The sequence below is a fragment of the Semicossyphus pulcher genome, unplaced genomic scaffold, assembly GCF_022749685.1.
Source record: "Semicossyphus pulcher isolate SPU_LCO1_2020_fin unplaced genomic scaffold, fSemPul1.0.p SCAF_25, whole genome shotgun sequence".
NCBI lineage: Eukaryota > Metazoa > Chordata > Actinopteri > Labriformes > Labridae > Semicossyphus > Semicossyphus pulcher.
This window is the reverse complement of record NW_027211699.1, coordinates 6092119-6106400: the sequence shown is the minus strand read 5'-3', so window position 1 is coordinate 6106400 and position 14282 is coordinate 6092119. Positions and strand designations below refer to the sequence as shown.

At 41.2% G+C, this 14282-nt stretch overlaps 1 protein-coding gene across 3 annotated transcripts; it reads right to left on the bottom strand.

The window, feature by feature from the left end:
- csf2rb (colony stimulating factor 2 receptor subunit beta) lies at nt 1-12787 on the bottom strand. 3 transcript variants are annotated; one of them, XM_069676152.1, is made up of 15 exons: nt 12712-12787; nt 10182-10358; nt 8562-8682; nt 8310-8485; nt 8048-8202; nt 6262-6406; nt 5880-6012; nt 5631-5785; nt 3533-3666; nt 3269-3443; nt 3089-3185; nt 2905-2971; nt 2720-2799; nt 2462-2612; nt 1-925 (listed from the first exon to the last, which is right to left on the bottom strand). In XM_069676152.1, the coding sequence occupies exons 2-15, from the start codon at nt 10285-10287 to the stop codon at nt 503-505; spliced, it is 2118 nt and encodes a 705-aa protein (XP_069532253.1). In that variant the 5' UTR covers nt 10288-10358; nt 12712-12787; the 3' UTR covers nt 1-502. The 3 variants fall into 3 exon arrangements, with proteins under 3 accessions (XP_069532253.1, XP_069532255.1, XP_069532254.1); XM_069676154.1 differs by having other exon boundaries at nt 3089-3128; XM_069676153.1 differs by having other exon boundaries at nt 12717-12778.
- Nucleotides 12788-14282: the final 1495 nt, after the last annotated feature.

Below are 14282 nucleotides of genomic sequence, written 5' to 3'. Positions count from 1 at the left end.
AGCAATTCAACATGATGCTTTATTTATACATTAAGAAACACATGGGCTACAACATTGACAACAAGGTCCTAACTCACACACCTTTGTGCAAACGTTCATACATGACCACTGTGAACATGGCAGTCAGCCAAGATACACACTTACTCAGTGAAAGGCGGGTTAGATGCTTCTCACCTCAGCTGTGAGAGAGACAGTAAATCTGAGGCTGGTATAAAAATATATTAACACAGTGATTCAGAAGCTGATAGTTATACTCTGTGTATAAAACCCTACATATAATTGCACTGCACTCCCAGATTAAGCTCTCTACTGCCCTCCATTGGCTGGACATTTAACCTCACATTGGCTTGGAGAAGATATAAAAACAAGCAAAATGGTCCTTAAATAATCTTTTCTAATGTTTAAAAAAGTTTGTATTATTTCACATTAAAGCATAAATGGCTTAAAGTAAAAAAGTTTATGAAAGAACAAGAAATCACTGATTGATTAATTGTTACATCTGCTAAGAAAACTCAACAGGTCCACAGTGGGGACTGGGGATATGGCAGTACCCGGAGGCTTGTATGGCGCCACCCTGAGGCCAGGAGGTGAAACTCTCTGAGGTGTAGGGTGGAGGTTGGAGGCTGCTGGAGGTCTCACTGAGGCCTGGCTGGACGTCTGTCTTGTCCGACCACGGTGAGGTATCTGGACTCTGCTGGTCCTGATCAGGGCTCTCCTGCTTGTGTGTGTTTGTGCCAGAGTCACTGTGACATACAAGATCCTGTGTTGACCTGGAGACGTTTCCTCCGGGCAGACTCACATAACCTTCCCCATAGAGGGTGAAATTTACAGGGGAGGGAGCAACAGAGTCAAGTGATGGGGTTTCTTTTTCTTCTTCTTTCTCTTTGGACTTCACATCCTTTGACTTCCTGTTTGGCTCTGATGACTGTGAGATAGAAACATTGCTAATTAGCACAACATTTAAACGGCTGCAAACTAGTTGTGACAAGTTCTTCGATAACCTTAGCTTACTTCTTTTCATTTGTTCATGTATAATCCGCTATATAGTAATGGAAGTAGCATCTTTTGAGTTGTTTTTGTTTTCAATATATTTCATAGTAAGCATGTTTAAAGCTACAGCCCGTAGCTGGTTAGCTTGATCAGCATAAAGACTGAAAACAGCTGGATTGTATTTCTTTAGCAATTTAGCATTTTATTTGATCTCATGGGAGGCTATAGTAATGATATAAAAGTCCAACGTTTTGGTAAAAATGTATTTGCTTTCTTGCCAATAGTTTTATCTGAAGATCGATACCTCTCATGTCTGTACAGTCAATAAGAAGCTAAAGCCTGCAGCTGGTTAGCTTAGTTTAGCATAAAGACTGGTAATGGGAGGAAACAGTTAGACTGTATTTGATCTCATTGTAATATCATAATTAGAAGTCCAACATTTTGATTAAAACACGATTGATGCCAATCTGTAAGCTACAGCCAGTAGCTGGTTAGCTTGATCAGTATAAAGAAGTACTGTACTGTCTTTAGCAATTTAGCATTTTATTTGATCTCATCAAGTCCAATATTCTGGTAAAAATGTATTTTCTTTTTGCCAGGAGTTTTTTCAGAAGATCGATACCTCTCTCACAGGACATACGAAGCTAAAACCAGCAAACTAAGCGGTTAGCTTAGTTTAGCATAAATACTGGAAACCGGGGAAACAGCTAGCATGTAGTTCCATAGAAATACAGACTTTTATTAGATCTCATTGAAATATAATACTATAATAATCAACCATTTTGATAAAGACAGTTATCATGGAAATTATATGACACCATCAATACCAATATCATGCCTGTAAATATTAACTGCAGCTGGTTAGCTTGATTAGCATAAAGATGGGGGGAAACAGGTAGCATGTATTTCCATAGAAATATGCGATTTTTTAAAATCTCATTGTAATATAAAAATAAAGTAATCCTACATTTTGATAAAAACATGATTGATACCAATTTAATATCTGTAAGTATTTAGCTACAGCCGGCTGCTGGTTAGCTTGTTTAGCATAAAGACCAGAAACAGTGGGAAACAGCTAGCCTGGCTTCATCCATAGCCCTCTTAACCCCACTTATTAAGACACTATTTTCTTATTTTTAATTTTAAGCATTGTGGTTTTGGGGGGGGGGTTTAAGCAGGACTGTTACTTGTCCTGGAGCTGTGACTTCTAACAACTCTGCCTTGCCTAGAAATAGCCTGGTTCAACCTGTTGCTTTAAGACTCAGATTTAGCGAATCTGTTTTCTGTAGTTCCTAAAATATCAAACTATTTCTTCTATTTGACAGAGAATTGAAATACAATATCTGATGTAAACTTTTACAATACGTGAGAGTACAGTATTTCAGGATATAAGAATAGTTGAATGTGCATTGAGACATTTTTGGCCCCTGGATACCTGATAAATGATACATTGTGACTGTGAGTAACGGACCTGACAGAAGATGTACGGCCCGGTGAAGCTCATGGAGGATGAGTCAGAGCTGTTAACCTTCTCAGCCGGGACGTGCAGTTTATCGCAGCTCCAGCAGCCCTCATCCTGCTCTTCACTGTCCTTGGTCCGCCACAGCGAAGCGACGGAGGAGCTGCAGCGAGAGACAGATAACAGAGGATTGTCTGTAATTTTTCACCTCATGCATCAGAGGGATTTGCTACCATTATCTGTCTTGAAATTCAGTTTGTGAGGCATTACCATGTGGATAGGCTTTCCAAGTCCTGCACTTTGCAGATGAAGGTGTTCTCGCTCTGCATGAAGCTCCGGTCTGTGGCAGACTGGATCAGAGAATCATGAGTTACATAGTAAAATCAAACAAACACCAATATGCCGAAAGATTCCTTGATACACTGGAAGAAAACTGTGGAATCATCCAGCCTCACCTTGATCTCTGACAGGATTTTGCTTTTCCCTGGAGAAGGAACCGAGTCCACCCACAGAACTACCCTCCTGTTGGTTCAAAATATACCATGCAAGAAGAGATTTTATTAAAAAAAAAGGTATGGAAAGCAAGGAAAGCAATAGTTTAATGTCTTACAAATAATGTATTAAGGACAAATAAAGCACCTATGACAAGCCGGTATGGTGCAGTAGAGTGTGAGGAAGACTGCGGCCACAAACACACAGATGGAGAAATAAATCAGGATGTCAGGGGACCAGGGGGCTTTAAGGAAACAGAACAGATCATGGTCATTAATTATATAATACAATAATCAGAAAATAATGTGTCTCAACACTCTGTTTTACCTCCACGAGAGGTCCATTCCACAGGATCGGTCCATTCAGACGGGATTCCCTCGTAGCCTGCTGCAGTGTCGACCAGTGACCTGACCTTCACCCTGTAGCGCTGCAACGGGACCAGATCTGCCTCCAGGATGGTCAGAGCCGTGGAGCCTGAAACGTTCTGATATTCAGAACATCGCTGGAAAAGGAACAAAAGCAGAGGTTTGATTGTACTGCATGAGCTGCATCATTCAGAATGTTTATGTGCTTGTTGTTGAAGTTCTTCACCTGCTCCGTTATCCTGTGATAGCAGACCTGGTAATAAAGTGTCATTTCGGAAGCTGTGCTTGGAGCGGTCCACTTCACCTTCCAGTTGCTGCCTTTCTCCCTCACCTGTACCTGCTGTGGAGGGTATGGGCGAACTGCGCAACCGAAAAAAAATGTTTTTAGCATACATGTTGGATAAGTTTATCATATATGAGGGTTTGGAATTAATCCAGATAAGTTTTTAATGTCTCTCTCAGGAGAAATTTGTCCTGATTGTTAAAGAGAACATAGGTGACAAAGCAGCGTACGTGTTTGCCAAACTACACTTTAAATGCAGAATTACACACAAGTTATTTTTTCTTAAGTTGCATTATCAGTCCTGTTAACACATACAGTAATGTGATAGCCAGGGAAACACAAAAACCTCATGTTTTAGTTTCTCTGGCAGAAGCGTTTCGTCCCTCCCCCGTCCAGACAGATTTCCATCCAGCCTGATTCAGGTCGGGCCAATCACAACCGTTTATCTAAAAAAAGGGCGGGTCTAAGTATGTTTTGTACATCATAAACAACCAAGTTTGCTACAGCTGATGTGGAAATTTCTGAATCTGAATTTAGCATCAAACAAACTGGACGTAATTTCTTGTTATCAATGAATCACGTCATGCCAATCATCCCTTTTTTATGCTGGACTAGAAGCCATAGAAGTGTGAAGTTTGAACTGGCTACCTAGCCTAGCCTGTACCACTATGTCACAAATTGCTTTGCTTTGATTGGTTGTATCTTCCCATCACTAAAGCCCTTTAGAAGCTGAAAATAGTAATAAGATAATAATAAGAGGTGTAATTGCTGTAACAACATAGTTTTCCCATTAACAACGTCTATATCCTCAATCCACTGTGCAACTCTGTGGGGAGAAGTGCACAGAAATCCCTCTAAAAACAAAATGGTACTTCTACTACGCACCTATACAACAGGGCCTCTTACAGACTATCAAGATTAGATTAAACATTACATTTTCTATCACAATAAAACAATCTATTTATGTATATAATCTTCCAAATCATTAATATGGTTAAATATTGCCAACAGGGTTTAGTGTTTATGCTGACATGTCATTATACTGAGGCTTAGATGACTTTGTGTCAATAGAGAACTAATCTCTATTTACAGATTCTACAGCGACATGGATTTCCGTTTGAACTACACTTGTAGTCCAAGTTATATTGACCAATCACGTATCAGCAGGCTGCGGCGTAGCCTATGCAAGAAGAAGAGTCTGTGAGGAGAACAAAAGCAGGCGGAACATAATCCGCCGTAATGCCATCCCGGCTCCCATCAGCGTCATCTGACGACGATTTAGCTTCTTATTAATCTCTATAAACAGACATCTGCATGCTAACAGCTAACAATCTGTTCTAGATCTCAAATTTAACTTGATGAATTCCCTTGACGCTGTGTCATGAAAGCCGTTAAGCGTTCAGATTTCCCGACTTCCTCGAATGCATCAGATCGATCCGACCTCCGTTCAACAAACGAGCATTTTAAAAGTTTTCTTCTCCTCTTGAGGACAGACCGGACAACACTTAGATTTTTTACTTCTTACAAATCTGCATATTCTGAATTCTGTCAAATTAAAACATTTTCTCTTTTAGCTCCCTAGATGATGTCAAATACTCAAACGTGTGTGAAAAAGTTTAGTTTTTAATGAAAAGGAAAGAAAAGTTGGCCAAATATGCTTAATATTTCAGTGAAAATGTACAATTTATATAATAGGTATAAACTCCATCTACAATTCTAACAACTTATTAGTCTTATAAGCTGCTTATAGTTTGATTAAACTAAATGTTTGGTGTGTTTTCATTGGATTGAATTGGTGTATGTTTCGGTTGTAAAATGGAAAAATTAAACCAAACAGCCTGGGGATGCAGTACTGCCTTTCAAACACTAGGTGGAGACACTCAATCACACCACAGCTGCCTGCTGAGCGCTGTGTGCCAGCACAGCTTTTATCGCCCTATTGTGTGTTTTTAATTTGGCAGGACATATCGCCCCCCCTTCCTCTCCCCTCCCCACTCTCTCCCCTCTCTATTATGTCTCCCTCTGTCTCGTGTGTACTCACTGTGCTTGCCGGCTTCAAAAGTCTTGCCATTGCGTGTCGGCTGGAGCTCCAGCAGCAGATGTTCAGGGTCTGCGACAGTCAGCCGGCAGCTGTACTTCAGCACCGTCCCACTGGGGTCAGAGGTCACTGTGAGGTTCACGCAGCATCTCACAGACCTGAACACCGGGATTAAAAAGAGAGGGGAGGGGGAGTCACGGTCAGATGAGTGAAAGAATGAGCTGATATTTGTAAGCGTCACACTCGACTCACTGTGCAGTCCGTTCGTGTCGACTGGCCAGCTGGTAGGTGATGAAGTGAGCCGTCTCTCTGCTCACCTCCCAGGTGCACATCACTTCCTTCTCTCCATCCAGGACACAATGCACACTGGGAAAGTGCCCAGCGTCTAAAACGACAGAGAGAGAGAGCGAGCTAATAACAACATCGGCACGGCTCCAGAACATTCCCAAGTTTCCATAAAAAGGGACAGAGGGAGACGATTAGAAATGTGAGGAAAGGAGATAAAGAGGAGGGAATGCATCGGAAGAAAAGACGCTTCCAGTGTGAAAATGATGCAATAAATTTAATATGCCAGCTAAATGCTGTGCTCAGAAATGTGTGCACAAAAAGGAGTCACAATGTTGATGGCACAAACCGTCTTCAGTCTTCCAGGTCTCCACAGGACTCCAGTCGCTCCACTGACCCACGCTGGCCCGGGCCCTCACCCTGGCTTCGTACCTGTGACCTGGGATCAGCAGCCGCTTCACTAGTTTGATGCTGGTGTTTGTGACATCCTCTGTCTGCGGAGAGAATGAACAGAGGTGTGTAAAGTCTGGATTACAAGATATTTAAGGCAAAAATATTGTCCACACACCTGACCATACAGATGTTGTAGGTACACTTGCTTCATAGCCTTGATATCAAGAGATTTTTAGCTGCATGTTGTTTTGGAACTGCGTGTATCACAGAGCTATTTCCTTGTATGTGTATAGAACAATGACTGAACATAAAGATGGACGACGCGTCTACTCTCAGTGCACAAAATTGAAGCCAGAATAGCCCACTGTGACTTGCGCAGCCAGAGCTGCCCAGTAGAGATCAGTGGGTGAAGCTGCTGTAGAAACGTCTGCTAACTAAAACACACGCTTAAATTACCGGAAAAAAACCAGCAAGGATCCGGCACGTCTGCGTGTTTAACAGCAGAACATCTTCTTTGTGTTGGTCTGAAGAAGACGTTCACAGGTATGGAAACTTCAGTGACTGTAGTGATTGTTTTAGTTACGTTTCCTCTCACCGTTCGTCCTCTACTCTAGTAATCCGGAACAGATCGGCTGCAGGAGCCGGATTTGTCAACAGAGCTGTCAGTCATCCTTTTGACAGCATCAAATAACTAATTAAAAATAAACTTGTCAGAAAAATGAACACTTGGACGTAAATCAGCATGATAAGAACTAACTATAATGACAGAAACCATGTTATAGTTTGACTCATGTCCCATCTGTTAACATGGAGGAGGCGGGCTTTATGACCTATACTGCAGCCAATCAGCAGGGGGCGATAGAGAGGGTTTGGCTTCACTTTTAGGGAGCTGTCATTTCGTCCATCTTTTTATACAGGCTATTGTATACATAGATAAAGATGATACTGATTATTCTTTTACTTTTAGTGTGCGGTGCCAAAAACTGCAGTACCTAGAGTGGCCACTTGAGGCTGGTTCCAAAGTGAGTCAATCCCCATTTGGCCCCATATTAAAATGCCAAACTTTGCAGTAGGATTTAACATGTTTACAGCCTGGTACAAGAAACATTTTTGGCCCCTAAAGCTGATTTACTTATTCATGACAACTGTACAAAGTCACCTGTTTCAATTATATTAAGACCAACACAAGCCGCAGATGGCTACATCCACAGACACACATAGGCTACACGTGTTTACATAAATCTGGATGAGCAGCTAAAAGTGTGCAAATGCCTTTTATTTAGCAGATGTTAGCATGCTAACATGCTAAACTAAGCCTAAAACCTGTTAAATGTTAGCTATATATCATATCATGTTAGCATTTTCCTTGTGAGCATTGAAGCATGATGACAATAGCATTTAGAGCGGCTTGCATGGCTGCAGACCCCTGCAGTGTTAATACACAGCTTGTGGAGGATATTTATAGGCTTCATTGTATCATCACCAGGGCTCAGACTTGACATGTCCTCAGGGGCTCTGAGCCTGCACCAGTTTTCCTGTCAGAGGAAGTCTTCACTGTGAACTTTATACTAAAGCAGCATGCTGTTTGAACGATGTGTTCAGGAACTATTAAAGCTGAAGTGACCATTAAATGCTTCTCTTTTCCAGTCAAACACGAGTCCAGTATCTGTTTCTATTTCACTATAATAGGAATGTTTCAGCTTTTTAAACCCGCTTCATGATTTGTTAAACAGAATGCGTACCGTCCAGTTGTCCTGTCTGTCCGTCCTGTAGCTGAGCTGATATCTGATGTGTTTACTCAGGGAGGAGGAGGAGCGGTAGGGGCTGGACCAGCTGATCTGTCGGCCTCCGTCGCCTGCATCGTGCGTGGACAGATTCACCGGTGTGCGTGCTCTCACTGTACAACACAAATGCACACACACAGGTGACGCTTAAAGTGATGACACAACTGAGTTTCCTCTGTAAAATTCGATGTTGTGCCTGTCAGATGTCATGTAAACTCACAGTGCTGAGACAGATCCAGAGGCTCGTGTGGGGCCGATGAGCAGAGGGTCTTCTTCTTGAGGAAGAAGACGGTGTGTTTGATGGCGATGGAGAAAACGTCAGTCTTGTACCTGCACTGGACGATCCTGTGCTCACTTGCGTTGTGTTCTTCCTCCCCGTAAGGCTCACACAGCGTACTGCAAACACACAGACACACTCCTAAGTATGATAGTCCCCACATTTGATCCTATTCAATGACCTGTGTGTTTTTACTTGTTGTCATCATCTGTCTTGAACCAGAGCTGCAGTCCCGTTCGTCTGTGTTCCTTCCACCTGCAGTGGACGTACGACTCGTAGTCGTTGTAGCAATGCAGAGATCTCAGCAACGGAGACTCTGGGACGGGAGGAAGAAGAGTTTTCAAGTAAGTTAAATTACTCTGAGGTGCTTTTGTGAATTTAACGATAAAGGTATTCAGAGATTTTAGTTAAAGGGCCAGTTCGCTGATTTTCAGACTCAGTCCTATCATGCTGTTATGGGGGGGATATTATTTGGGAGCTCGCTAATCTACACGTCCTCAGTCTAGGACGCCCGCCTCCGATGTCATGTCTCATTCAAAATCGTCAGGTTTGAAAGATTTGAAGATTGAAGATTTTTTAGACGATCCACCGGTATATTCTCGTCGTGTTTCAGATTCTGTATCGCTCTGAGCCATCGCCTGCAGAGAAACGGTAGTATTTCATTCCAGCGTCTCTCGCTGGGCCGTTCCTTTCAGAGGGAGGGGCGCAATGCATGCTGGGTGTTGTAGGAATGTAGAATGGGCGAAACCACGAGCAGTTTGAACAACTTTCTCCACAGCTATGGCGCCAATTTCAAATATTATTGCTTCAATCGATTACAGAGAACACCAGCTTCGACTGACAGCGGCTTTTTCCAGGGGCGAACTGCTCCTTTAATAATACATACTCATAAAACAATGTAAAAATACATAATAACAAGTGGAATTCCTGCATACATTTTTTATTAAAATATTAGGATCAAAATGCGTTTAAAGTAGATTAAAATGTTTATAGTTTATAATTAAGTTTTTGCAAAGGTAATCTGCAATTTTCATTCTTTCCTCAAACCTGTGCACATTTAAAACATTAAAGCTGTTTTTTTAATTTTAATCAGCTTGTTAAAAAGTGACTGAAATGACTGTGTGTATGAAAAGGCTGCAGTTTGCTGTGAAAACAATGGAAGGGGAAATTTCAACGGGCTGTGACCCAGTGGCCACAGAGAGAGTTGTCGTCTCTCAATCAGAAGGTTGCGGGTTTGATCCCTGACTGCTGCAGTCACATGATGAAGTGTCCTCGGGCAAGACACTGAACGCCAAATTGCTCCTAGTGGCATAGCCATTGGTTATGAATGCATAGATCATTAACTCTCAGATGTCCGTCGCTTTGGACAAAAGTGTCTGCTAAATGAAACTGTAACATTTAAAAAAAATTAAAATTAAAATAAAAAAAAAAGTTTCAAGAAAAACGTTGTTAAAGAAGTTGATTTCAATGAAAACAGACAGAAATGTTTCTATAAAAATATTTTTTTCGTTGACAGTAAAGAAAGAATAATGACATATAATCAAAGCAAAAATCAAACAAAGAAAAAGTTTTGACTTTTTAAGAGAAAAATTTCAAAAGTTATTCTGCAAGGAAAAGTACCGTTATTAGCATCATAACAAGTTACTATATGTGTCATAGAAATGAAGCAGACTGAACAACATCCTCTTCAAAGTGTTAAAAGACACTTTTTGTTTCCATGAAATATCACACGAATGGAAGAAATCATACAGAATAGGATCCATTTATAGAAATGCTATCTAAAAATACTGGATGTACAAGGTGACACTGACTCACCGTGCTGTGAGCTGCTGCTGTCACGGACGACACAGCCGTCAGGACGAGAGGAGAGAGCCAGATAAGGGAGCGCTGACCAAAGTGCCACCCAGAGGAGAGGCATCATTCCTGGGGACCCGTTTGTTTCTGAGTCAGTCTCCGGAAACTTTTTGGTTTATTATCACATTATCAATAAGTCTTTGGATGCAGCACAGAGAGAGAGAGAGAGAGAGAGAATTACCTCATTTACTAGAAATAAAGAAGAAATGAGTCACGACCGCACACACTCTCTTCCGCTTTGTATGTGTGTGTGTGTGTGTGTGCTTGTTGTGGGTTGTCATCACACAACTGTCTACCTCTTATCTCCCTCTCACATGTGTGTGAAAGAAAAGGATACACATGCTGTCTCTGGACGCACACAACAACATAATAAACTAAATACTTCTGACACAGATCAGCAGCTCTCAGTCGTCGCTCTCTGGAGAAAATGCTTGCGGCTTTAAAAGCGCAGCCTGTCTGAGAAAAGGCCTCCGGTGAGACTCAGGCGAGCCAGAGCGACAAATAACGGTTAATGGAAACACAACAGACACAGCACTGTGAGCATCGTGGGCTCTGACCTCTTATCAGAACACATTTATTTTGTCTGAGATTGATTTTATAAACTAAACTTTCATGTTTTTGTTCAGTTTTAAATGTCAAAGTGATTGTTTTTTAAATCTATTTTCTTCTCTGAATACCTAAAAGCATCTGTTCGTGGCCCACACATCCCTTAAATAAGATCTTTTATTAGCCGTTGATAGCCGAATTATGTGCCAAAATTTTGTAAAGAAAAACTGTAATTTCACCAGGGCCTGACGTTAACTTTTTTGCTCATTGGCCACCGTGGCTAGTGGTTTTCCAAAGTTACTAGCCACTCAACATTTTCATTAGCAACAATTTTCTTTCTTCACCTTGTCCCAGCCATAGGTCAGTGACCACTTGTGATCCGATCTCACTTTCCTGCTCTGTATGCAAATGAACACGGAGCCTTAACTTTAAGCGGAAATACGGAGGGATGGCGACGTCACTAAGGCAGGTACAGAGACCTGTGTCATATCTGCTCCTCTCCTAACGTCTGCCTCCTCCCCCGAGCGGCATTGTGATAAATGAGGCGTGGATCACCTCCGGCTTCATCACAGCGGAGATGAAGTTTATACTTTCTAGAGGTTGTTCACGGAAGTATGGGACAGATACAGAAAAGTGCAACTGCACACGCAGGTCTGACCGTAACTCCACCCACTGCACAATTTTAAAAAATGCTTAAATGGTGCGAGGGGCTGAGAGGAGGGGTGGGTGTGTCCGGCAGCTCAGGGACGTCCCCTCCCCCGGCCAGAGAAAAATGGAGAGCGACACAAGGCACGTATGCCACAGAGGGCTCTTTAGAGGTGGAGGACGTCTCCCCTCCAGAGTGAAGAGCACTATAGTGTGGTGGAGGACCGTGGTGGTCCCGAGCTCTGTCAGTTCGAGCCGTTGGCTGCAGCCCCTCTAATGCCTGAAGCCGGAGCTTTCAAAACTGAGGCAATGCAAGTGCGAATGCGCCGACTGTGCAGTGCAGCCTGAGAGAACGGGCGCAGTCTCTGAGTGGGAACGCTACGTTAGCTAGAAGGCAAAGTAGTAGTGCCGCCCACCTCTGATTGGCAGGTGTTCAGTGCTTTAAAAAAAAAAAAATTTGGCCAGCATTGATGTGTTTCATCACAGCACAGCAGTATAATTTAGATTATAGCTCAGAAAATATGTTTAAGTCTGCAGTTAAACTCTTTAAATAAAGCAGGACATATGCAGCTAAATAAAGGAGAAGTAAACAAAGAAAGAAAGAGGAGAGGTGCTTTCACTTCAGAACAGCAGATCAATAAATAAATGATAAACTAAAGGTGGATTTAAGGCTCGCTCAGGCATAACAGACTTTATTTCTACCTTCTGCTGCTCCTGTTGACAGAAGCCCGTTCGGGGAAACACCAACACTGACTTCAAAACAGAATAACCTTCTTTTGTTGTTTGAAGTTCTGCGTGTCGCACGGTGTGTGTGACGCTGACATCAAAGCAGTTCAAACCGCGGAAACTCAAAAGGCAAATCTAACTGAGTATGTGGAAAACCTGCATGTGTCGGCAAATGACAGTAAGAGTGAAGAGTAAAAGTTAAAATTAGATTATCTAATTTTTTGGGTTGTATCCGGACGATATGATCAGCTTAATCATGGAAGCTTACAACATTGATTTCTGTCAGTGTTTTATCTGATTAATTCTGACCTGTGTCACCGTGTTTCACAACTATTGTGTCATTTACAAAATTCAGTGTAAATCAACGTCACGGGATTTCAACACGTACAATTCAGTCACATTTTGTCATCAGATGAAAAAGATGACCAACAGCCCCTTCTTTGTAATATAAATGGCAAATTAGTGCACAGAAATAACAATACAGACAGTGTTAAGCTGTCAAATGAACATTGTATTTTTTTGTATTGACAGTACACCAACCAAACCCCTCGTATTAAATCTCCAACTGTCCTACCTTACATAGTAAAGACTTGGCTTCCTTAAGTACGTCCGTCTGTCACCGGCGCTTCCTTCTTGTCAGCAGCTCCTCATGATCACTGTCGAGAGCTCTGTGGGAGTTTCCTCTTTAGCGACATCAGTTTCCTCTTTCTGACACTTCATGTCTTTTTCACATTTTTTACACCATCAGCTAAATTTGCATGTTTGCAAAAAATAAAAAAACCTATAGTTATTGCTTGGTTGCATAGAAACCAACATTCATGTAAAATTCATGCGTTTAAATATCCTGTTTTGGCACGACTCTGCACACAAAGACTTCATGTAAGGTGATTACAATAAAAACATTTTAACGGCTAAAAAAACATTCACATGCAATTTTTAAAATATGTTTCCTTTTTATATTTCTTGTCTGGTATAGGATGCATATTTTGGTTTCATGGTTCAGTTTAGTCAAGATTTGCCAGATAAATAAAAGTATCAGTGGTTGATCGACCGCATGCTTTGAGATAACAGCACAGTTTTCTGAGTCACATGCAGCTGAAACCTCCGTCGGTTTGATTTACGGGGTTGTCGGGGTTATGTAAATTTATTTAAAACACAATGTTGTGTTTTATTTATTGACAATAGTGTGTTTCAATTAAATGTTTCCAATTTACAGTAAACTGCTCTTAATCAAAGGTGGGTGTTGTGAAAGTGACACGACCCAGAACGGCTCCAGGTGGTGCACCCTCAGTGTTGAGTGGGTGGAGTTTCAGTACTCCATATTGGTAAACATTTGTATTTTACCTTCTTCTGGACATGTTCGTTTAAGTGAATTTTCTCTGTTGCCATCAGGATGTCGTTATGTTTTACCTGCTTGTAAAACTAATTGCAATTCAAAATCGTTTGTCCCCTCTGCAACTCGGTTGCTAAATGCTCCTTAAGTGTTTATGACAGCGTTTATCCTTTTATCAAGACTATCCTTTTTTTATTGTTTTTTCCTGTCTGTCTATTTATTTATCAGTCTACTCGATATCGGTGTTTATTTTTAGATATTCTTTCATATTTTAGCTCCAATGTATAATTTATTGTTGTATGTCACTGTGTTTTCCTTTTGTCTTTTATGTACAAAATTAATAAAGTTGTTTGAATTGAGTTGTATTAAAATGTACAACTTTTACTTAATTCCAGAATTCAATTTCAGAGTGTTTCAATTAAATCAGGATCGATGAAATTAGTTTACATTAGAGACAAACTTGTGAGTCAGTGCATTCATACCCGCAGTGGTGAAAAGTACATTTACTACGACATAAAGAACAGCAATGTTAGGCAGTTGTACTTTATTTCCTTTATTGTTCTTTACTAGAATTTATGCTCCTTTCTAATAATACGTCAGCACATATAAGGAAATATAGCAGTTTTTACTAAACCAACTTCAGCTTTATTTATTAAGAACCTTTAACACAAACATGAAGCCCAAAGTGCTCGACCAGGAAGACAGAAAAGGGAACACAAAATGACAACATTAGTTACAATTGGTTGGTTTCACGGTCATTTCAGTAGAATCTCACGTACGCATTTCTCATCCACATTTATTACTAATACATC